This window comes from Bufo gargarizans, chromosome 10 (genome assembly GCF_014858855.1).
Source record: "Bufo gargarizans isolate SCDJY-AF-19 chromosome 10, ASM1485885v1, whole genome shotgun sequence".
NCBI classification, from domain to species: Eukaryota; Metazoa; Chordata; class Amphibia; order Anura; family Bufonidae; genus Bufo; species Bufo gargarizans.
This window is the reverse complement of record NC_058089.1, coordinates 76,185,775-76,211,758: the sequence shown is the minus strand read 5'-3', so window position 1 is coordinate 76,211,758 and position 25,984 is coordinate 76,185,775. Positions and strand designations below refer to the sequence as shown.

Below are 25,984 nucleotides of genomic sequence, written 5' to 3'. Positions count from 1 at the left end.
CCGGTAACAGGCAGAGCGGGTGGCGGCGTAATGTCACTCACGTAACGCTCCTGCTCCGCCACCTTCATCTACCTGTTACCGGAGCTTCATTGTAAGGTAATAAAGATCATAGCGCTGATTTAAAGTTCAAGCTACTGCCGGTTAAGGAATACTCTTTAGATATTATTCTGCGGTGAGTGGCTGATACATCGCTGTGCTGTGAAGCTGTAGCAGCCCTACAGTGAATAAATTAAGAGAGGGGCTGCGCTGGGATCCAGGATTTGGGGTGCGGCAACACAGGGGGGAGGGAGGGACAGGCAAGCGTCCCGGTCACCATGTGAACGCCTGGGAGTAAGAATATACCATTGGATCTGAGTTTTCACGATCTCACTGAGATCGTGAAAACTCAGATCCGATGGTATATTCTAACCCCCCGGGCAAGCGTCTCCATCACCATGGGAATGCCGGGGGTTAGAATATACCATCGGATTTGAGTTTATACCTTATACCCGGCTTATAAGACGACCCCCGACTTTTGAAAATAATTTCTAGTGTTAGAAAGTCGTCTTTTACGATGAAAAATACGGTACCTCATTCTGTGGGTCAATACAATTACAGTGATACCACATTTATATGGATTTATGATGGATTTAGATCTTTCTTAAACCCAGTTCTATGCATAATTCTGCCATTTACTCCCTTGGCATATGGTTGTATTGAGTAGCAGAGTTGGCTATGCTTTTCAGTACATTTTAGGGAAACATTTACCAACAAATACTGGGCACTCTTAGTGAGTTGATACGAAATGTCCCTTGTTAGGACAGGACAAAAGCATTTGGAATGCAGGAAAATGTGATTAGCCAGATTCACTAGCTTAAAAGTAGAAGCAGATATTTTCCACTGCAAAGAGGGATTAAAATCTATTTTTTATTGCCTGTGAATGTTTTAAAACACAATTTACATGCATTACAATGTACTATTCTGGGGATTTATGGTGCATAGCACTTTATATAGTCCCCTGTCTTCTCCCAACAGGGAAAATCCACATTGCTCTCCCTCTGCACAGGCTTTACATTAAAATAAAGAAAGAAGAGTATGAGCAAGAAGGTTGGACGCCCCTTCTTAGACACTACTCAGAGTGGGAAGGGAAGCCACAAGGTAGATGGATGGAGTCCTCTGGTGCGCTAAATTTGTGCAAAGAGTGGGCCACTCATTTTTTTTGCTATTTGTCTCTTTTGAGTACATTAGTACTTGCTAGTCTTTTAAATGGCATCTGTCAGCAGATTTGTGCCTATGAAACTGGCTGACCTGTTACATGTGCACTTGGCAGCTGAAGGTATCTGGATTGGTCCCATGTTCATATGTGCCCGCTCTACTGAGAAAAATGAAGTCTTAATATATGCAAATGAGCCTCTAGGAGCGAAGGGGTCGTTGATGTTACTCCTCCTAGAGTCTCAGCTCTCTCTGCAACTGCTGCCCCTCTGCACTTTGATTGACAGGGCCAGGCAGTAAAACTGTCATCACGCCTGGCCCTATCAATCAAAATGGAGAGGTTGCAGCAGTTGCAGATAAAGTGGAGGCCCTAGGCGTAAAGACAATGCCCCCATTGTTCCTGGATGTGCATTTGTATGTATTAAAACATTTTTCTCAGCAATGCGGGCAGATATGAACATGGGGCCAAGCACACATACAACAGGTCAGCCAGTTTCATAAGTACAAATTTGCTGACAGATGCCCGTTAAAGTGTTTGTAAATGCAGTTTAATAGGAAAAAATAGGGTATTTCTGTATCTTCATAAACCTTGTTTAAATAATTGATTATGATTAAACTGAATATAAAACGAATCTGCAAGTTTTACCATCTATGGAGACATTTGAACCAAGTTTTTTATTGCATTGCATATGCTTCTACAAATAAAACATATTTTCTCTTTAGCTTCTGTAGCGTGCATGTATATTCTGAGCTGAATCTGTCAGCTGTCTTCTCCCAGCCCCTAATCTAAGCTCAAATATATATATATATACTGTGTAGATAGATGGATATACGAATTAGCCTTCTGGAAGGTAGACTAAGCTTTGGGAATGGTTTCTGATTTAGCTCAGAATGGGATTGAGCATCTTCCGTTATAATGTTTATACATGGAAGCTTCAGAAGACAAATGTATGCAATGCAATAAAAATAGGTTTAAAGATGTCCATAGCCCTTTAAAGGGATTTTCTAGGAATTACATATTATATAGCCTATCCTAAATATAGGCAGGGCTCCCGGGGGTTGCATCATCTGTATAAAGAGGCTGTGGTGCTCCATTAGTGTTAGGCCTCTTCCTATATCAGGTTTATGGGTCACGTCGCCTAGGCGCATCTCAGTCTCATTCAATTTACATTCAAGTTAATGGGGCTGAGCTGCGATACCAAGCACATCGGCTATCAAATGTACTGCGGTGTGCTTAGTAAGCGTCAAGAAGGCCACATCGCTAATGCCAGGGCCACTACCTTCTCAAACAGCTGATTGGCTGGGGTGCTGGGTGTTAGACCCCCCCACTGATCATATACCGATGACCTATCCAAAAACTCTTAGAAAACCCCTTTAAGTGGCTTCCACTATTAGAGAACATACCTAAAGCAGCTATGACAATAGTCCCAAATAACAGGACTAAAACAGCTGATTGGCAGTGCTGCCGATATTCAGTCCCTCGCCAAGCTCATATTGATGATCTGCCCTGAGGATAGGTCATCAATATGTAAATCTTGGAGAACCCCTTTAACTACAGTATGTTTAAAAGTGAGAAAGGCAGTGTTAAATTAAATCTGCATTTGTACAAAGGATAATAGAAACACATCTTCAATTGTGCCTAAAAGTATTAATTTTGTGTCTATTTCACAGACTCAGAGGCAGTATACTAACAATGTGGGAACATGGGGTCGACACAAAGGTGAAATGTCTTTATTAACGTCTTCTGGCCTGGCAGCAGCCCAGTCATTCATAATGAATGTGAGTGAAGTTGTAAATGCAAATAGCCTTTCCAGGTCTAAACAACAGGTTACTGTTCTTAAATTGTGCAGAGAAAACACACACACATATATATACACTGCTCAATAAGAAGTGGAAGACTGAAACATCAAAGTATAACCCTAAATCACTTAAACCTCAGGGATATCAATGGATCCAGCATAAGCAATCTTGAATCAATTTCAATTTTGGTGCAAAAGAAAGTGACAACAGGAGCATTGGAGAGGGAGCAGCAAGACACCCGTGAAAAAGGAAAGATTTTGCATGTGGTGGCCACATGCAATCACTCCCTCCTTATCTTTCCTGACTGATTTGTCTCTAGTTTGCTAGTGTCCTTGTCACTACTGATATCATGAGATGGTACCTGCCGTACATTCCAGATTTGCAGGTAGTGCTGCTCCTTCAAGATGGCACATCCTTACATGCTATCACATGGGTTTCTATGTTTCTCAGCACAGTCTCAAGAGCATGGAGGTCATACCAGGACACGGAGAGTTATATAAGGAGAGCTGAACAAGACTATAGAAGGTCGTCAACCCAGCACCATGACCATTATCTGCTCCTTTGTGCAAGGAGGAACAGGAGGAGCACTGCTAGCAAAATGATCTCTGGTTGTATATTTTGACCAAACGATTAGAAACAAACTTCTTTTTAGGGTAGCATGATGGCCCAATGTCCTGTAGTGGGACCTGTGCTTACAGTCTAGCACCTTACAGCTCCAGAAGGTTTCAGCTAAGCATATGTGACAAATGTAAAAGAGTCTGGAAACACTGTGTTGAATGCTATGCTCAGGGCTGTTCCTCAAGCTTAGGCCTCATGCACAGTATACCCCCTCAGCCCTAGCGCTAACCACATATTTAGATGAACATTACATTAGCACTCTCTATCACACATACTTCGGAATACAGCACAACATACCTGTTACATCAAGTGATTTCTCCACAAATGTAGATGGTCTCTTTTTTCATCTTCTCCATAGGGAGCAAACCACCATGAAGACATATTTTTAGCTGTGTCTTGTCTCTGCAGAGTTTGTCACACAGACATCTTAATTTCTTCACTTTTCCATCATTCTCCCCCTCTTGGTGTTATCATGCTGTCACCCCCAATACAGTACCTGCTGTGCTCCCCCATGCCCCAATTACTATACTGCCCCCCCCAGAGTAACAGTGCTTCCAAAAGTAATAATTCTCTGCCATAGTGCCTCCATTAGTAGTAGTACCCTTCATATTGTGCGTGCTACTCATAATGCCACCTCCACTACCCCCAATAATGCACCCATAGTGCCCCAGTAATGATAAAGCCCCCCAAAATTCTACAAGTAGTAATCAAGCCCCCATACACTGCCCCAGTGATCATAGTATTATTAATACTCTCTATAGTACCCCAAGGAGTTATACCCAGTAGTTCTTATCGTCCCAGTAGTTCCTATTGCCCCAGTAGTAGTGACAAAATAAAATTAAAATACCTCACTTCTGCCATCTTAGATGCAGGCTACAGGCCTTTTCTGGACTGCCGCCTGATCCCAGAATGGGAGGTCATGATGAAATCATTGCACCCCATGCATCTTGAGGCAGGCAGATGCAATGACATCATCGCGCTGCCTTAGTCCTGTCCAGGCAGTCACAGTGATGTCATTGCATCACAACTATATGTACTGCTCTAAGGCTTTACAGACATCAGGCCTTGTTTGCTCAGGAGTATTGATAGGTGTCTTAGGCAACCATGTTCCCCCCAGAAGCTTTGGGCCCTGGGCGGCTGACTAAAATGCTCCTGTTGTAATTTGCCATTGCTGCCTACAATATCATTCAGAATGACTGGTTTGGTGGGGGGTCAGTGATGGTCTGGGTAGTTCTATCATTGCAGGATCAAATCTCCATGTGATAGCCAGCAGTACCCTAACTAGTCAAACCTTACAGTGGTGCACTGGTTTCTTACTGATAAAAGACATTGCCCAGTTTCATGTGGTCAGAGTCTGTAGGCAGTTCCTGGATGATAAAACCAGTGATGCCACTAACTTCCCCTGATGTTCTCGAGACCTGAATCTTGTTGAAAACTTCATATGTCTATCTGCGTCCCGTGCTGTCAAATACAGCCACAGGCTATATACATTGCTACTGCTGGGGTCATTTCTGGCTCAGGAAGTAAAGAAACTGACTGGCTGCTCACTTATAACTTCCTTTTATTGGAGAAGAAGAGCAGCAGAGATATGTATAATTAAAACAACATTCTGGTTTACAAAAAAAATTGCATTAACTGGGGAATCAGATCCGCCAATTCCTGGGCTTCTTTCCCATCAGCCAAGATGGCCACATCATTTCTCAGACTACTTGATGCACACTTTGCATTGGTAGTCCAAGCCTTTTCCTGTTTGACCGGCTCTGCTCTTCGATTGTCCATCCTTGCTCATTTGTGCAGCGATGGTCAATCCAAGTGCAGCGGGAAGTGTCTTAAACTACCAAAAACACAATGTGCATCAGGTAGTCTGAGAAGTGGTGCAGCAATCTTGGAGGACAGAAGAGGAGCCCAGGAATCTATGAATCTGCAGAGGAAAAGATGGAAATGAGATTGCCATATAAGAGTTCTGTTTGTTTCTCTAGTTAATATGAAGATTTTTCTATTGAACTGCAGAGTCACTTTAAGTGGATTGTCTCACTTAATCAAATGCCATCTATCATGTAGACAATGTTAATACAAGGCACTTACTAATGTATGTAATAGTCCATATTGCCTCCTTTGCTTGATTCATTTTTCCACCGCATTAGGCCCCATGCACACGGCCGTGTTTCACGGCCGTGTGCGGGCCGTGGAACCGCGGCCTGGATCCCTCCTGAGAGCTGGAGCGCACGGCGTCACTGGTTGCTATGACGCCGTGCGCTCCCTGCTGCCGCCACAATACAGTCATACACTGGTATGATCTATACCTGGCCTTATACAATGCTCATTTCCAGTTGTTGCAGCACAGATATGAGGTGGCCAGGACAGGATGCTAGCCTATGCACGCTCCTACGGTCTGGACCACCAGAGAGCTCTCCCCTCAGTCGTCTTTTTTCTAAAATGAATAACCCTAATTTTGACAATCTTTCAGAGTACTGTAGTCCCCCCATTCCAGTTATTACTTTAGTTGCCCTCCTCTGAACCTTTTCTAGCTTTGCTATAAGGTGTTATGTTTGTCTTTGTATTGGGTGTATGTGCTGTTGTGAGGACACTGTGGATGGTTTTATTATGAAGCATTTGGAGCTGTTATGGTGGCTGGGCTTTGGTTTCCACTGTTATACGGCCCAATAACTGACTTTGTTGAGTGGCCCTGTTTTGCGCTTTCTGTGGGTGACTTTATTGTAAATTTGCTGAGACATATGCCTATGCCGCCATTTTGGTCTTTGTAATGTTATAGGTTCTTTCATGGACCAATATGAGCCATTTTATAACAGTAAACACCATACAGGAATATATATTTTACGGACCAATGTAATTGTAATAATTTTACACTAAAAGAGGAAGATTTGCAGACATCATTTTCACCTGGACAGTTCCTTTGGGGGAAGTATGTTTGTGCTAAGGAAATGATGGGGGAGGGTAGTCATAGCTATCATGAATCAAAATAGCTAATATTTGGAATAGAAATGTAAGAAAGCCCTTGACTTGTTGAACATGGTAGTTTTAACTTGTTGAACTTTATTGTTTTTTAGTAATTACTTTTTGCAGTATAAAACCTGGATGATGTCTAAGCAGCCTGCTTACTTAGTTGCCGATAGTCCAGAATTTGCAAGGACTATACCTAACTGTAAGAGACAATCCTGGCAAAGTCAAAATTATAAGCAATTTATGGTGTGTCTACAGCCCATAATACTGATATGAACACAACAGCATTTACTGTGGATTGTGAACTGCTGATAAATATTAGTTGAATGGCTTGGGGTCTCATGTAGTTGCACAAAAATGTACCAAATACGAATACTACTTGGTCATTAATTTACTGCAAGTCTTCATTAAACTGAATGTTGCCCAAGTGTAGATAATTTTTGTTGCAAGTTTCATTTAATTTCTTCTATTAACTCCGCCTGAATTTCTTTACTACACAAGTAATGATTTATGTCTCAAATAGTAAAGATTTACATTGGTTCACCTATATGGTCATGCCTGAACTGAGGCAACACAAATGACCAGTTCCAAATTGTCAATCCTACTTTGAGCGCTGCAGGTCACGGGTGTGGTGGGACCAAGTTTCACTTCAGAACATAGAAACTGCGCTGCTCCTCAATAGGTACTCTTTCGACCATTCCAGCAAATGCAGACCTTCAATAATGCACCAATTCACTGTTTTAGTGCTGCACAATCCAATATTGCTCATTTCTCCTAAAAACCTCGTCTCTCCTATAAATGTTAGGACAAAAGGAGCAAAACAATAGTGAAGCACCGCAAAGCACGTTCTTTATCAGCTTTTTATTATACTCACAGGATTAAAGCGAACCTTTCACCAGGATTTCACTTAATAAACTATTACCAGTACCTTATAGATTATCCTCATTGTGTTTCAGTGCATTCTTGTGCCGCTTTCCTTGGATGGATATTCATGAAAAAAACGACTTATAAAGTCCTCGTCTCCAGCTCCTGAAGTCACGCTAGGAGTCAAGGGGGTAGCCCTTCCCTCACTCCGGGCTGTAACTCCCCTGCCCTAATCCCGCCTCTAAGTAGTGTAACTGACACCCGGCTCAGTCGCCAGGACCGTGCTTGTACAGGCGGCGCATGCGCCGTCGGACTCAAGCGCGATCCTGTAACTGAATCGCGCGTGAGGAAGAGAAGACAGGCAGGCATCGGGGACGGCGCATGCGCGATTCAGTTACAGGATCTCGCTCGAGTCCGACGGCGCATGCGTCGCCTGTACAAGCGCGGTCCCGGCGACTGAGCCGGGTGTCAGTTACACTACTTAGAGGCGGGGTTAGGGCAGGGGAGTTACAGCCCAGAGTGAGGGAAGGGCTACCCCCTTGACTCCTAGCGTGACTTCAGGAGCCGGAGACGAGGACTTTATAAGTCGTTTTTTTCATGAATATCCATCCAAGGAAAGCGGCACAAGAATGCACTGAAACACAATGAGGATAATCTATAAGGTACTGGTAATAGTTTATTAAGTGAAATCCTGGTGAAAGGTTCGCTTTAAAAGAATCATAAGCGTAACAAATATTAAAAACCAGTTTCTTTCCCGTCTGTCACCCAGTGAAGCACTGAAACTGTGAATTGGTGCATTATTGAAGGTCTCCCTATTGAGGAGCAGTGCGGTTTCTATCTTGTGAAATGCCTAAACTAAGGGTCTATTGACATGGGCTTATTCACAGGGAAAACAATCAGGAACAAACCATTCCCAATTTATGCCCACTTATCTGCAATGTTTAGTACTGTATGGGGACGAGCGATTAATGTCCATACAGTTTTATTGTATGTCGGCAGCAAATCTACACAGAGCGATGTGCTGCCAACACATTATATTTTTTTCGTACCATATAAATGGTCAGACTTCCCCACATGTCAGGCGAAGGGACATTTACACAGGGCATTTATCATGATTGATATTAAGTACGATTGTTTGTTCCTGGTAATTGGCCTGATCATCTGTATCCGAATGAGCCCTTATTACATATAGCAGGTTATGGGATTTAAACCCTAAACAATACAAGCAAAATGATTGAAAGTTACCTCCTAGAAAATTTATTATTTTCAATTTCCAGAAGTAACAACATAGGTGTAAACCACTTTATAGGCATATTTACTTTTACAGACAGAACAATATATCGTATATAGTTATTTCAATTAAGCTTTAAAAATTGGTTTCCAAATTGGAATGATTTGGAATAACTGATATATGATAAGAGGGCATCAGGAAAAAAATAGTTCATTAAACCAGAGGATGTTATACCTATTCAGTCATCCCTCAAGATACAATAGCCTCATAATACAATATTTTCAACATACAATGGTCTAAGTTGAAACTAGACTTAACATACAATGTCTGGACCCAGATCCAAGCAGTCAACATTTAACTGGTAAAACACCTTTATTTGCTTCATCTAGTAGCTCTTCTGCGGTACAACATGTTCTCCAGTGTCCCCTGTCTGTGTATTTTTCCAGTACATATATGTACTATGCATGGAAAGCTCCTTTGACCGGATGTTTACTTCTCAGCAAAATCTTTAAAATGCAAGCACCACACCTCAAATCAACTCCGCACCACACCTCAAATCAACTCCAGACCTTTTATGTGCTTAATTGAGAATGAAATAATTAATAAATTGCCCACACCTACCTATTAAACCGTCTTTGAGTCAATTGTCCAATTACTTTTGGTCCCTTTAAAAACAGGGCACCACATGTAAAGGAGCTGAAACTCCTAAACCCTTTATCTAATTTTAATGAAAGCTAAAAAATCTAATGAAAGCTAAAAGTCTGGACTTTATGTCCATGTCCATTATATAACTATAACTTGAATATGTTTTTAGTAAACAGGTAAAAAGAACAGGCAGCAGCTTCTGGTAGTGGGGCTGGATAGATAGTCAAATGGTCTGGGCTGACAACAGAATTATCAAAATCAGATAACAGAAGGACATACATGGTCCTGGTAGATGCTGATAATCAGCTACAAAGAAGGTGCCAATAGAAGAAGATCCAAGGGCATAACGCATTCAAAGTTGAGTCACAAACTGTTCAGAAGGTCAGGTTCTGATAAAACACACTAATGGGGCTGAATTACAAACCACGAGCATCCTCATTAGCATCAATGTGCCTGAGACACAGAATGAAAGCCGCAGCCATGCCTTTAGCCTACTACTCCAAAGCGGTTAGTAGAGCGCTCTGCAGGTAATTATTGTCTAATTATCAGGACGATTCAAAAAGAAAGGTGCAAAATTATAGCCTTGGTATTCATGACAGTGAGACCAAATTCATCTTCATAAAAAGACACGCTCTCTATCCACTAGAAATGTTCAATGTCAGCTCCTTTGGTGACACAGTAGTTGTCTAGACAGTTGTCCAGTTCTGTCCAGATACTTGCCAGCATATCCTCGGATATGGAGTCCACTTTTTCAGTGATACATTATTCAGATCCTGTGGCTGGGGGGCAGATACACAGAGTTCTTGATGTAGACCCACAGAAAGAAGATGTTAGATCTGGTGATTGTGGTGGGCAGAGCGTTTGTCTCCGCTACAAAAACCTTCTCCTGAAAGGAAACCTAATGGATCCCATTACAGTCAAAGGGGTCCATAGGCTCCATTCCTATCAGTTAAGTGTTGAATCCGGCACTTCCGTTATTTTTGTTCTTCTCCTCCTATAATTGAGCAGAAGAATGGAAATGGAAAAGCGCAGATGTGAAAGCAGCCTAACCCGGATTTCAAGAAAACACACATATGTATATCTGCATGAATTATTTATCTGGTAGTGATACAGTTCGTATTGTTGAGGCTTGAAATATACAATTTGCTACACTAGAGAAAAAACGTATTGAAGTGAAGGATTGCTGCTTGGCAGTAAATTTAGAAGTAACAGAAGTGGTACAGGAAAATGTCACAACAAACCCTGTTCTTGCAAATTCCAACACGCGAAAAGGTTTTTCTTGCTGCAATGTCGCCATCTTAAACCTAACTCAAAGGGGCAGATTCGTGAAAACTGTCCAAAAAAAAAAAAAACAGACTTTGTTGCTCATAGCATTTTTCAGGAGCAGAATTTGTTTTCTCTATCTAAAGCCTTTACTTTTGCGCCATCCCTTTTGAATGACCCTGCATTATTGGATGCTCCATCGGGCAAGTGCTTTATTGCATGATGGTCACTGATATTTTCATTGGAGTTGTATGATGGATTTGGGGCATCTGTAAACACGTGTCTAATTTTACAGCCCTCGTTGGTTGGCTTACTTTGTGCCAAAAGTAACTAAATGCATTTATTTTAATTGTTTTTGTGATATTGTGTTTCACTAACTTTACTGAATGAGACTTTTACTTTTCAGCTTTTTGCCACCTATACTGTAGTGCCATATAGAGATATAACTGTATATGCTACTAATGCCGTTAAGATCATAATATACTACATCATACAATTATTAGAGAAGCTGAAAAATAATAAAACATGTCTTGAACACTGTCAGAGGAGGATCCATACATGACATAAGACTACAGTCCAGTGTCCTTTTTATTTCTGCCTTTGTACTGTGTAAAAGAAACGATATAGGACAAACATAGCAGTGGGCCCTCTCCCCTCCAGCGGGCCCTGGCACTTGTCCAAACCTTTTGGGTGGTAACACCAACCTTACACAGAACAGTATATTTCTAATCAATGAGTAAGATAATAGATAATAAACACTAAATTAGACCACACTATCTCTACTAAAATATATTATTGTAAAATCTGCAGTTTGAGGTATCTGTGGCTTTTTATCGGACTTCAGATTGTATGTGAAAAGCATTGTACAGTTTAAAAGAATAGAGTTCTTTATATGTTGGATTAGGTGTTGGCTCCAGTTGTCACACAAGGCCCTCTGACCAATATTACAATGTGATATGTTTAGGTGTTGGATGCTTTTTTTATTTTTATGAAATTAAAAAATAAATGCTAGGCACTCTTTAAATACTTGCCCTATTATTGCATGTATCTATCTCCAGTGTTAGGGCTCATGCACACAACCGTTGTATTATTTTTTTTCTGTTTTGTGGCCCCATCCTTTCCGTTATGCCACAAAACATATCCATATGGTCTCCTTATGTGATTCATTTTTTTGCGGATGGCAAACGGAAACAGGAAGTTTATCATTACTGTAATGTTTGCAAACAGTAAACACATGGGCAAAGTGGGATGGATCCGCAAAATACGGATGTGTTCCGTGTGCGTTCCGTATTTTTTGCTGACCCATTGACTTGAATGGAGCCACAGACCGGACATGCACTACTTTTTTCGGAACGGCCAAGTGGACATACAGAAACAGAATGCAAACTGAGTAATTTCTGTTGTTTTTGCAGATCCATTGAGGCGAGTGGTTCCGCATACGGTCTGCAAAAAAAAAAACTGAACGGACACGGAAAGAAAATACATTCGTGTGCATGAGCCCTTAGGCTAACGTCCAAGTGTTTCTAGTGCTCGTGTCCAAGGGTTCATGGCATGTGATCAGTAATTACCAAAGCACGAGTGAGTGATCTGGTCTCTACAAAAGGGATGAGATTAAGTTGATTTGCATTTTTTATTGTACATTTTGATGTTTATTACTCCTAGCATGAACATGTGTGCTGGCTGCCTTCACACTGGACAGCTTTTACCATATTCACCTATTTACAAGTAGTGCCAGCAGCTTATCAGAGTGGATACTGTTTAGGTATGAGTATTTATCCAAAATGCACCATTAGGAATGTTTATAGGGGTTGTACCACACATTAAAATTAATTTACAGTATTAAATATAAACTATTTATACAAATGGGCCTTTCTTCTACACTGTGGAAGAAAGATTGTTTGGTTAATACCCATCTCTCGCACTGCCACAGTTTAGAAGAAAGGCCAGTTTTATAATACCCCTTTAATTTACAGTCAGATCACAGAAATCATAAAAATTTTAATTAGAATAATTTAAAAAGTGTTCCTGTGTCAATCAATAAGAAATGGTGCATTAGCAATGGCCTCTTCTGATCACCTCTGGACACATTAGGCGGACATTCTGAGACTGAATCAGGAGAACAGTAGCTGGCATCACGACAAGCATCCAACAGCAATATCTAGACCCGGGGACATTTATTAATTTGACAACTCCTTTATCCTCAACATACAATAACATATTTTATTGGAACAGCCAATAGAATAACTGATCTGGTAGTGAAACAGTTGGTTTTGTTGGGGCTTGAAATATACAATTTGCTACACTAGAAAAAAAACGTATTGAAGTGAAGGATTGCTGCTTGGCAGTAAATGTAGAAGTAACAGAAGCAGTACCGGAAAATGGATTGTACCGAATGTACTGATTGCTGTTTTCTAAAGTCTTTTGTAATTTATATGCACTTGATAGTATATCCCAGAACCACTGTTATCCTAATACACCCAGGACACCTGTGGGCACCATGGGAGGAGGTAGGTAATCACTGGTGCATAACATCAATATTTAGATACCTCTCTCCAAGATACTTGAATCTGTAGAGTAATACCGTATTTGTTAGGGCTCTTTCACATCTGCGTTCTTGTCTTCCGGCATAGAGTTCCGTCGTCGGGGCTCTATGCCGGAAGAATCCTGAACAGTTTTATCCTAATGCATTCTGAATGGAGTGAAATCCGTTCAGGATGCATCAGGATGTCTTCAGTTCCGGAACGGAACGTTTTTTGGCCGGAGAAAATACCGCAGCAAGCTGCGCTTTTTGCTCCGGCCAAAAATCCTGAAGACTTGACGCAAGGCCGGATTCGGAATTAATGCCCATTGAAAGGCATTGATCCGGATCCGGCCTTAAGCTAAACATTGTTTCGGCGCATTGCCGGATCCGACGTTTAGCTTTTTCTGAATGGTTACCATGGCTGCCAGGACGCTAAAGTCCTGGCAGCAATGGTAAAGTGTAGCGGGGGAGCAGCATACTTACCGTCCATGCGGCTCCCGGGGCGCTCCAGAGTGATGTCAGGGCGCCCCAAGCGCATGGATCGCATGGCACGTCATCCATGCGCATGGGGCACTCTGACGTCATTCTGGAGTGCCCCGGGAGCCGCGCGGACTGTAAGTATACCGCTCCCCCACTCCCCACTCCTACTATGGCAACCAGGACTTTAAGGCTAGGTCTACACGACGACATTTGTCGCGCGACATTTTGTTGCACCAATGTCGCGCGACAATTTTTATAATGGCAGTCTATGGTGTCGCACTGCAACGTGCGACATGCTGCGACTGCGACGCGACAGTCTCAGAAAATCCATTCAAGATGGATTTTTCTGCGACTGTCTCGTCGCAGTCGCAACATGTCGCACGTTGCAGTGCGACACCATAGACTGCCATTATAAAAATTGTCGCGCGACATTGGTGCAACAAAATGTTGCGCGACAACTGTTGCGCCCTATCTGTCGCGCGACTTTTTGTCGCGCAACAAATGTCGTCGTGTAGACCTAGCCTAAAAGCGTCCTGGCTGCCATAGTAACACTGAAAACATTTTAAAGACGGATCCGGCGTGTAATTTCAGTACACTTGCGTTTTTCCGGATCCGGCGTGTAATTCCGGCAAGTGGAGTACACGCCGGATCCGGACAACGCAAGTGTGAAAGAGGCCTTAGTCACCCATATGTACCATTCATATACCACATAAAATAGTATAAAAACATGAAAGCATGATATAACTTGAAGCACATACAGAAGAAATGTAGTCCCTGACATCTCACTGCAACGGTGTAGTTGTATGTGTTTCTTTGTGCAACAATGTCCATGGAGCACAAACTGTGTATCCCCAAACATCTAACATCCCCATTGAGATCCCAGGGACCGGTTTGTAAGAGCCGTGAAAAAAAAAATAATGGTGGTAATTTACAAACAGTTTTACACCTCTTTTTGGAGCGGACCCTTTTTTGCAACTCTTTAAATGCCCACGCGATAATATTTGTCACAATGTTGTTATGCTGCATTCAGCACCAAAGAGTGCTTTTACGCCAGGAAAAACCAGGAGAAAGCTGTAAAATTGGCACAAAACCACCCCAGCCAGGGACTGGCGTAGGTTTTCCGGCAGGTGCAAGGGCTACCAAAGATGTGTCTAAATTATGATGAGGTGCACGCCCCATCATAGATTAGGTGCACCTTCCAGCAGCAACACTGACATAAAAGGTACAAGAAAGACTGCCAAAAAATGACCGTCTTCATAAATGGCCCCAGTTTGCGTGTATTTGTTGGCTCACTGACATCAGGTGTGGAGAGATGCAAAAGTGCGCTGGGTGGGGCAACTGCCAAGACAGCTGTGTGACATCCAACAGGTGTCCTGCATGGGTCTGGTTCACTTGAAAAGGACCCATACATGATATTCGCTGGCAATCAGACAGGTGTCTTTACAAGTGTGCAGTTGTGCCTCTTCACGCCCATTGTCAAATTGATACTGCGGCCTGCCCCCACCACCCCAGGCAAACAGTTGACAAGCAGCCATGCTGAACTTGGCCTGAGGTGCAACAAGTGCATATTGTAAGTATAGGTCAGAAACAAGTGCAGGGCGACATCTTGTTGCTCTATTTTGCCTCAGATGCACCTCAGGAGTTGTTCTTGGAAACAATTACTCTTGAAGAAATGTTTCCTGAAAGTTGGCAAAATCATGTACAGATTGGCAGCTACTTGAGACTGAAAAATGGTGCCATGTGTTCCTTTACATAATTAAAGCTGCTATGAATTTTCATAGCTTTTCGCTTTCTGTGGCAGATCTGTGTGATTGTAGTACTAACATCCTTTAATTGTGTAGATGTTTCAGTATCTTACTTCCAAATGTAAGGGATTAAGTAGCAGTATTACTTTACATTTTCCATATGCCTATTTCATGGCTTAGGCCTCTTTCACACGAGCGTGACGGATTGGCTCCAGATGCGTTCAGGGTGCGTTCGGTGAAACTCACACCATTTTGCAAGCAAGTCCAGTCAGTTTTGTCTGCGATTGCGTTCAGTTGTTCAGTTTTTTCCGCGTGGGTATTGCACCCACGCGGAAAAAACTGAACAACTGAACGCAATCGCAGACAAAACTGACTGGACTTGCTTGCAAAATGGTGTGAGTTTCACTGAACGCACCCTGAACGCACCCTGAACGCACCCTGAACGCATCTGGAGCCAATCCGTGTTTTGATGGGTTTTTCAAACGCATGATAAAAAACTGAAGGTTTACAAACAACATCTCTTCGCAGCCATCAGTGAAAAACGCACTGCATCCGGACTTGCTTGCGGATACAATGCATTTTTCACTGAAGCCCCAGGGGCCATGGAGCCAGGGCTGCGTGAAAAACGCTAAATATAGAACATGCTGCGTTTTTCACACAAACCAGAACTGATGCGTGAAAAAACGCTCATGTACACACACACATTAAAATGAATGGGTCAGGATTCAGGCTGGGTTCACACTTGAGCGTTGCGCAAACGCGCGTTTTACGCGCGTTTTTGACGCGCATTTTTATGCGCGTTTTTGTAATAGTAAACGCGCGTTTGACGCGCGTTTGTGTGATTCACTACAGTGTCCTATGGCCACAAACGCCCCAAAAGTCGCTCATGTACTTTTTGGAGCGTCGGGCGTTTTACAGCGCGATCGTACGCGCTGTAAAACGCCCAAGTGTGAACCATTCCCATAGGGAATCATTGGTTTCTCCTTGTTGAGCGTTTTACAGCGCGTAGGAACGCGCTGTAAAACGCTCAAGTGTGAACCCAGCCTCAGTGCGGGTGCTATGCGTTCACATCACGCATGGTACCCGAGCGGAAAACTTGCTCTTGTGAAAGGGGACTTATAAGTTAAGAAGCAAATCTTAAAATTTTAAAGAAAATTTCCAAGACCCAATTTTTAAGGTCCAGTTCAGGTCTGAAGTCACTTTGTGAGACTTACATAATAGAAACCACCCAAAAATGGCCCCATTTTAGAAACTACACCCCACAACGTCTTTAAAACTGATTTTACTAATTTTTTTAACCCTCTAGGTGTTCCACAAGAATTAAAGGAAAATGGAGATGAAATTTCCAAATTTCATTTTTTGGTCAGATTTTCCATTTTAATCTATTTTTTCAGTAATAAAGCAAGGGTTAACAGCCAAACAAAACCCAATATTTATTACCCTGATTCTGTAGTTTAGAAATTGGTATATTTTTATGGATGCCTTCAGGTGACAGTGCTCCATGTGGCCCCTGATAAAACAGTACTATCCTTGTCCATTATGCGGACAATAATAGAACATGTTCTATCTTTGAACGGAACGGAAAAACAGAAATAAGGAAACGGAAGGCATATGGATTACCTTGCGTTTTTTTTACGGATCCATTGAAATGAATGGTTGTGTATAGGGTCCGTATATGGAACGCAAAAAAAACGGAACCGAAATGGAAAAAAAAAAGTTTGTGAGCAGGAGGCCTTACAGTTGCAATTATATCTAAGCATAGTTTATTTTGCTTATATACTTTTAGTTTGAGGTAAATATAATTTTAAAAGGGTTTCCCAACATTTTTTTACTGATGACCTATCAGGACCCCCACCGATCAGCTGTGGAAGTGCATACAGGTGGAAGGGTTTAGGCTGGGTTCACACCTGAGCGTTTTACAGCGCGTTCCTACGCGCTGTAAAACGCTCAACAAGGAGAAACCAATGATTCCCTATGGGAATGGTTCACACTTGGGCGTTTTACAGCGCGTACGATCGCGCTGTAAAACGCCCGACGCTCCAAAAAGTACATGAGCGACTTTTGGGGCGTTTGTGGCCATAGGACACTGTAGTGAATCACACAAACGCGCGTCAAACGCGCGTTTACTATTACAAGAACGCGCATAAAAATGCGCGTCAAAAACGCGCGTAAAACGCGCGTTTGCGCAACGCTCAAGTGTGAACCCAGCCTCAAGGTAAAAAATCAGCATTAGGTCTCCTGCACACGAACGTGTGCGCCCTGTGGTCGTGCTGCCGCCCGCAAATTGCGGGCCTCAATGAACGAGCACTCTCCGTGGGGCAGCCGCAGCAGATCGCGGACCCATTCACTTTAATGGGTCCGCGATCCGGCCGTTCGGCAAAAAGATAGGACATGTTCTATCTTTTTGCGGAACGGAAGCACTGGATGAAACCCCGTAGTGCTCCCGTAGGGTTCCGTTCCATGCTTCCATCCCACACCATTCCACATCTCCGGATTTGCAGACCCATTGAAGTGAATGGGTCCGCATCCGTGATGCAGAATGCCCACGGAACGGCAACAGGGCGCACACGTTCGTGTGCAGGAGGCCTTATCAGTACCAAATTAACCTTTTGCTTTGGCCAAATTAAAACCACATCCCTTATGTAAATTAGCATCTAAAAATATTTTCATCACTGTATTCCAAGAGCTACAAATTTTTAATTTTTCCATCAGTATAGCTATAGGAGGGCTTGTTGTTTGTGGACAAGTTGTAGCTTTTGTTGTGGCACTATTTTGGGGTACACATAACTTACTTGTTAACTTTTATTAAAAGAAAAAAATCTGCAATACCACCATTGAGTTTTTACATTATAAATTTTGTGGTGTTCATTTTTTGGCACAAATAACATAACTATTCTCTGGGTAAGTACAATAACAGTGATACCAAAACACATATATATATATATATATATATATATATATGTATTTTTTGTTTTACTACCTTTGCACAATAAAAAAACCTTGAAAATAAAATGAAAATATTTTGCATCGCTGCATCCCAAGACCCATAATTGTTTTATTTTTCATTCTACAGAGCTGTGTGAGGACTTGTTTTTGTAGTTTTCATTGATACCATATTGAGGTACATAACACTTTTGATTACTTTTTATTCTGTTTTTGTCCATGGAATATTTATGGCATTTTTCATGCGGGATATATTACTTCATAATTGTATAGTGCAAATATGTGGAGAGGATTTTATTTTTGCAATTTTTTTTCATTGAAAAGCACTTTTGCAATGGAAAAGGGTATATATTTATTTTTGAACTTTATTTAATTCTTTTTTTTACTATTTATTAATCACACGAGGGGAGTTTGACATGCAATTTTTTTATTACTCCTATAATACACTATACTGCGTATTAAATATAGTGTATTATACTATCGGTACACTTCCTCTGGCTGCTGTGCAAAAACGTCAGCCCCCTGCAATTTGCAGATGCCTCCCTTCCTCTAAGGCCTCATGCACACGGACATTTTTTTTTGCGGTCCGCAAAAACGGTTTCCGTTGTTCCGTGATCCGTGTCCGTTCTTTCTTCCGTAGGTCTTCCTTGATTTTTGGAGGATCCACGGACATGAAAAATGAAAAAAAAATCTAAATCAAGTTTGCCTTTGAAATGATAGGAAAAAACTGACACGGATCACGGACGTAGATGACCATCTAGTGTGCATCCGTGATCTATCTGCGTCCTTTGGTGTTTCTCCTGTATACTAGAGGTTACCATATTATGGAGCACCTGTCACATTTGGCGTGCCATATATTTTTTTCTTATAATAGAGAAATTGGATTATTTGTAGTTGTTATACTATGGTTCCTAAGGCTATTAAAGGAAATCTGTTGCTTCTAAAGTCGTCTTCTAAGTAAGAATTACTCCCTGCAGGATAGGTGCCCTGAAACATATCCATATACCTTTCTTATATTATAATACAGTCCTCTAATCATGAGAAATAAGAAAAGTATGGTTATATTTCACGGCACTGAGGGTACTTTTACACTAGCGTTATTCTTTTCTGGTATTTCCATCCTAGGGGCTCAATACCGGAAAAAAATCGCTTCAGTTTTATCCTAATGCATTCTGAATGGAAAGCATTCCATTCAGTATGCACCAGGATGTCTTCAGTTCAGTCCCTCTTACGGTATTTGGCTGGAGAAAATATCGCAGCATGCTGCAGTATTTTCTCCTGACAAAATTCTGGAACACTTGCCGGAATGCCGGATCCAGCATTAATTTCCATTAAAATGTATGAATGCTGTATCCGGTGCCAAGTGTTCCGGCAAAATGGATCCGGTTTCCCGGTCTGCACATGCGCAGACCTTTAAAAATGCAAAAAAATAAATAAATACTGGATCCATTTTCCCAGATGACACCGGAGAGACGGATCCGGATTTTCATTGCATTTGTCAGACGGATCTGTCTACAAATGATATTCGTTTGCTTTTGGATTTCCGGATCCGGCAGGCAGCTCCAGAATCGAACCTGCCTGCCGGATCCTCACAATGCAAGTGTGAAAGTAGCCTTACTTTGAAACAATTTTGGAGGTGATATACATCCCTTAAAGGGCTTCGGTCACCCCACTAAAGTCATTTTTTGGGGGGGGCTAGTTACATTCCTTATACTGCGATATATGAAAATATAATGGTGTTACTCACTTTCATTCAGACGTTTCTTATAAAAAACAAAGTTTTATAATATGTAAATGAGGTCTCTACCAGCAAGTAGGGCGTCTACTTGCTGGTAGCCGCCGCAAAAAACCGCCCCCTCGTCGTGTTGATTGACAGGGCCAGCCGCGATCTCCTCCTCCGGCCGGCCCTGTAAGCATTTTAAAAATCGCGCGCCTCTGTTCATTCGGCGCAGGCGCTCTGAGATGAGGAGGCTCGTCTCCTCAGAACTCCCTCAGTGCGCCTGCGCCGATGACATTCGGTGATTTTTTTTGCGGATAGGATGCGGACCCATTCATTTCAATGGGTCCGCAAAAAATGCGGACAGCACACTGTGTGCTGTCCGCATCAGTATGTCCGTTCCGTAGCCCCGCAAAAAAAAAATAGAACATGTCCTATTCTTGTTTGTTTTAGGCATTGTTATAATGGATCCGCCAAAAAAACAGATGACGGATGGCATACAGATGTCATAAATTTTTTTGCGGATCCGCAATTTACGGACCGTAAAACACATATACGGTCATGTGCATGTAGCCTAAGAGGCAAGAGTTAGCAATTGGTACAACAACTAGGACACAGAACACTAGTACTGCGTCTTCACAGGATGTGGAATATAGATGAAAGATGTCTTCCTGTTCTGTGTCATGGTCATGCGGATGTTCTATGATTCTGGTCATTATTGTTCTGTTTTCCAGAGCTGACAGCTGAGATGAAAATATGCTTTTCACACCAGCGTCTGCCTGTCAGTGAAATAATTACCAAGGACTCACAATGTTATTAGAGTTCAGTTTACTAGTAACTAGTAAAATCCTGAAGACTTGCCGCAAGGCCGGATCCGGAATCAATGCCCATTGAAAGGCATTGATCCGGATCCGGCCTTAAGCTAAACGTCGTTTCGGCGCATTGCCAGATCCGACGTTTAGCTTTTTCTGAATGGTTACCATGACTGCCGGGACGCTAAAGTCCTGGCAGCCATGGTAAAGTGTAGCGGGGAGCGGGGGAGCAGCATACTTACCGTCCATGCGGCTCCAGGGGCGCTCCACAGTGACGTCAGGGCGCCCCAAACGCATGGATGACGTGATCGCATGGCACGTCATCCATGCGCATGGGGCGCTCTGACGTCACTCGGGAGCCGCGCTGACTGTAAGTATACCGCTCCTTCGCTCCTACTATGGCAACCAGGACTTTAATAGCGTCCTGGCTGACATAGTAACACTGAAAGCATTTTTAAGACGGATCCGTCTTCAAATGCTTTCAGTACACTTGCGTTTTTCCTGATCCGGCGTGTAATTCCGGCAAGTGGAGTACACGCCGGATCCGGACAACGCAAGTGTGAAAGAGGCCTTAGCTCAGTGTCGTGAAGTAACTTGTCCTGCTGTGTGATTAGGACAAGTTTTGTGTGTACTAATAGGATCGCAGCCATTTTATTTCTCCTAATGATTGCTCCCTAGACAAAAGGAGCAATCTAATGTATAAAGCTGAGTATATGTGTGTGTGTGTATGTCCTCTAAAGTAATCCGCACCGTCGCATTTACAATCACAAAATTTGGCACACAGGTACATCAGGTGTCCGGGAAGGTTTTATACCAGGTCTCAGCTCTCTTGAACGTACCGTTCCTGAGTTATTACCTAAAAATGCATTAGCTAAAAGAAGCTTGGTCACATGACCATTATCAGCCAATAAAAGCTCGCAGGTAGAGTTGAGCGAACACCTGGATGTTCGGGTTCGAGAAGTTCGGCCGAACATCCCGGAAATGTTCGGGTTCGGGATCCGAACCCGATCCGAACTTCGTCCCGAACCCGAACCCCATTGAAGTCAATGGGGACCCGAACTTTTCGGCACTAAAACGGCTGTAAAACAGCCCAGGAAAGGGCTAGAGGGCTGCAAAAGGCAGCAACATGTAGGTAAATCCCCTGCAAACAAATGTGGATAGGGAAATTAATTAAAATAAAAATTAAATAAATAAAAATTAACCAAAATCAATTGGAGAGAGGTTCCATAGCAGAGAATCTGGCTTCCCGTCACCCACCACTGGAACAGTCCATTCTCAGATATTTAGGCCCCGGCACCCAGGCAGAGGAGAGAGGTCCCGTAACAGACAATCTGGCTTCATGTCAGCAGAGAATCAGTCTTCATGTCATAGCAGAGAATCAGGCTTCACGTCACCCACCACTGTAATAGTCCATTTTCATAAATTTAGGCCCAGCACCCAGGCAGAGGAGAGAGGTCCCGTAACAGACAATCTGGCTTCATGTCAGCAGAGAATCAGTCTTCATATCATAGCAGAGAATCTGGCTTCCCGTTACCCACCACTGGAACAGTCCATTCTCAGATATTTAGGCTCCGGCACCCAGGCAGAGGAGAGAGGTCCCGTAACAGACAATCTGGCTTCATGTCAGCAGAGAATCAGTCTTCATATCATAGCAGAGAATCAGGCTTCACGTCAGCCACCACTGCAACAGTCCATTGTCATAAATTCAGGCCCAGCACCCAGGCAGAGGAGAGAGGTCCCGTAACAGACAATCTGGCTTCATGTCAGCAGAGAATCAGTCTGCATGTCATAGCAGAGAATGAGGCTTCACGTCACCCACCACTGCAACAGTCCATTTTCATAAATTTAGGCCCAGCACCCAGGCAGAGGAGAGAGGTCCCGTAACAGAGGATCTGGCTTCATGTCACCAGAGAATCAGTCTGCATGTCATAGCAGAGAATCAGGCTTCACGTCACCCACCACTGCAACAGTCCATTTTCATAAATTTAGGCCCAGCACCCAGGCAGAGGAGAGAGGTCCCGTAACAGAGGATCTGGCTTCATGTCACCAGAGAATCAGTCTGCATGTCATAGCAGAGAATCAGGCTTCACGTCAGCCACCACTGCAACAATCCATTGGCATATATTTAGGCCTAGCACACAGGCAGAGGAGAGAGGTCCCGTAACAGACAATCTGGCTTCATGTCAGCAGAGAATCAGTCTTCATATCATAGCAGAGAATCAGGCTTCACGTCAGCCACCAATGCAACAGTCCATTGTCAGATATTTAGGCCCAGCACCCAGGCAGAGGAGAGAGGTCCCGTAACAGAGGATCTGGCTTCATGTCAGCAGAGAATCAGTCTTCATGTCATAGCAGAGAATCAGGCTTCACGTCACCCACCACTGCAACAGTCCATTTTCATAAATTTAGGCCCAGCACCCAGGCAGAGGAGAGAGGTCCCGTAACAGAGGATCTGGCTTCATGTCACCAGAGAATCAGTCTGCATGTCATAGCAGAGAATCAGGCTTCACGTCAGCCACCACTGCAACAATCCATTGGCATATATTTAGGCCTAGCACACAGGCAGAGGAGAGAGGTCCCGTAACAGACAATCTGGCTTCATGTCAGCAGAGAATCAGTCTTCATATCATAGCAGAGAATCAGGCTTCACGTCAGCCACCAATGCAACAGTCCATTGTCAGATATTTAGGCCCAGCACCCAGGCAGAGGAGAGAGGTCCCGTAACAGAGGATCTGGCTTCATGTCAGCAGAGAATCAGTCTTCATGTCATAGCAGAGAATCAGGCTTCACGTCACCCACCACTGCAACAGTCCATTTTCATAAATTTAGGCCCAGCACCCAGGCAGAGGAGAGAGGTCCCGTAACAGAGGATCTGGCTTCATGTCACCAGAGAATCAGTCTGCATGTCATAGCAGAGAATCAGGCTTCACGTCAGCCACCACTGCAACAATCCATTGGCATATATTTAGGCCTAGCACACAGGCAGAGGAGAGAGGTCCCGTAACAGACAATCTGGCTTCATGTCAGCAGAGAATCAGTCTGCATGTCATAGCAGAGAATGAGGCTTCACGTCACCCACCACTGCAACAGTCCATTTTCATAAATTTAGGCCCAGCACCCAGGCAGAGGAGAGAGGTCCCGTAACAGAGGATCTGGCTTCATGTCACCAGAGAATCAGTCTGCATGTCATAGCAGAGAATCAGGCTTCACGTCACCCACCACTGCAACAGTCCATTGTCATAAATTCAGGCCCAGCACCCAGGCAGAGGAGAGAGGTCCCGTAACAGACAATCTGGCTTCATGTCACCAGAGAATCAGTCTGCATGTCATAGCAGAGAATGAGGCTTCACGTCAGCCACCACTGCAACAATCCATTGGCATATATTTAGGCCTAGCACACAGGCAGAGGAGAGGTTCATTCAACTTTGGGTAGCCTTGCAATATAATGGTAAAATGAAAATAAAAATAGGATTGAATGAGGAAGTGCCCTGGAGTCCAATAATATATGGTTATGGGGAGGTAGTTAATGTCTAATCTGGACAAGGGACGGACGGGTCCTGTGGGATCCATGCCTGGTTCATTTTTATGAACGTCAGCTTGTCCACATTGGCTGTAGACAGGCGGCTGCGTTTGTCTGTAATGACGCCCCCTGCCGTGCTGAATACACGTTCAGACAAAACGCTGGCTGCCGGGCAGGCCAGCACCTCCAAGGCATAAAAGGCTAGCTCTGGCCACGTGGACAATTTAGAGACCCAGAAGTTGAATGGGGCCGAACCATCAGTCAGTACGTGGAGGGGTGTGCACACGTACTGTTCCACCATGTTAGTGAAATGTTGCCTCCTGCTAACACGTTGCGTATCAGGTGGTGGTGCAGTTAGCTGTGGCGTGTTGACAAAAGTTTTCCACATCTCTGCCATGCTAACCCTGCCCTCAGAGGAGCTGGCCGTGACACAGCTGCCTTGGCGACCTCTTGCTCCTCCTCTGCCTTGGCCTTGGGCTTCCACTTGTTCCCCTGTGACATTTGGGAATGCTCTCAGTAGCGCGTCTACCAACGTGCGCTTGTACTCGCGCATCTTCCTATCACGCTCCAGTGCAGGAAGTAAGGTGGGCACATTGTCTTTGTAGCGTGGATCCAGCAGGGTGGCAACCCAGTAGTCCGCACAGGTTAAAATGTGGGCAACTCTGCTGTCGTTGCGCAGGCACTGCAGCATGTAGTCGCTCATGTGTGCCAGGCTGCCCAGGGGTAAGGACAAGCTGTCCTCTGTGGGAGGCGTATCGTCATCGTCCTGCCTTTCCCCCCAGCCACGCACCAGTGATGGACCCGAGCTGCGTTGGGTGCCACCCCGCTGTGACTATGCTTCATCCTCATCCTCCTCCACCTCCTCCTCATCCTCGTCCTCCTCGTCCTCCAGTAGTGGGCCCTGGCTGGCCACATTTGTACCTGGCCTCTGCTGTTGCCAAAAACCTCCCTCTGAGTCACTTCGAAGAGACTGGCCTGAAAGTGCTAAAAATGACCCCTCTTCCTCCTCCTCCTCCTCCTCCTCCTGGGCCACCTCCTCTTCCATCATCGCCCTAAGTGTTTTCTCAAGGAGACATAGAAGTGGTATTGTAACGCTGATAACGGTGTCATCGCCACTGGCCATGTTGGTGGAGTACTCGAAACAGCGCACACAGGTCTCGCATGGAGGCCCAGTCATTGGTGGTGAAGTGGTGCTGTTCTGTAGTGCGACTGACCCGTGCGTGCTGCAGCTGAAACTCCACTATGGCCTGCTGCTGCTCGCACAGTCTGTCCAGCATGTGCAAGGTGGAGTTCCACCTGGTGGGCACGTCGCATATGAGGCGGTGAGCGGGAAGGCCGAAGTTACGCTGTAGCGCAGACAGGCGAGCAGCGGCAGGATGTGAACGCCGGAAGCGCGAACAGACGGCCCGCACTTTATGCAGCAGCTCTGACATGTCGGGGTAGTTGTGAATGAACTTCTGCACCACCAAATTCAGCACATGCGCCAAGCAAGGGATGTGCGTCAAATTGGCTAGTCCCAGAGCTGCAACGAGATTTCGCCCATTATCACACACCACCAGGCCAGGCTTGAGGCTCACCGGCAGCAACCACTCGTCGGTCTGTTGTTCAATACCCCGCCACAACTCCTGTGCGGTGTGGGGCCTGTCCCCCAAACATATGAGTTTCAGAATGGC

General features: G+C 43.9%; 1 protein-coding gene across 8 annotated transcripts in view; it reads left to right on the top strand.

The window, feature by feature from the left end:
* Window positions 1-25,984, top strand: part of RASGRP2 (RAS guanyl releasing protein 2) — a 304,234-nt gene that overhangs the window by 26,478 nt on the left and 251,772 nt on the right. Inside the window, exons 1-2 of one of the 8 annotated variants that reach the window (XM_044269501.1) lie at window positions 1,060-1,137; window positions 2,863-2,970. The exons of 4 other annotated variants lie outside the window; for them this stretch is intronic. In XM_044269501.1, coding sequence (XP_044125436.1) covers window positions 1,075-1,137; window positions 2,863-2,970 — 171 coding nt within the window. In that variant the 5' untranslated portion in view covers window positions 1,060-1,074. Of the gene's footprint in view, window positions 1-1,059; window positions 1,138-2,862; window positions 2,971-11,989; window positions 12,152-25,984 lie in introns of those variants that run through there. 3 more of the 8 variants (XM_044269503.1, XM_044269504.1, XM_044269506.1) reach the window with 3 other exon arrangements.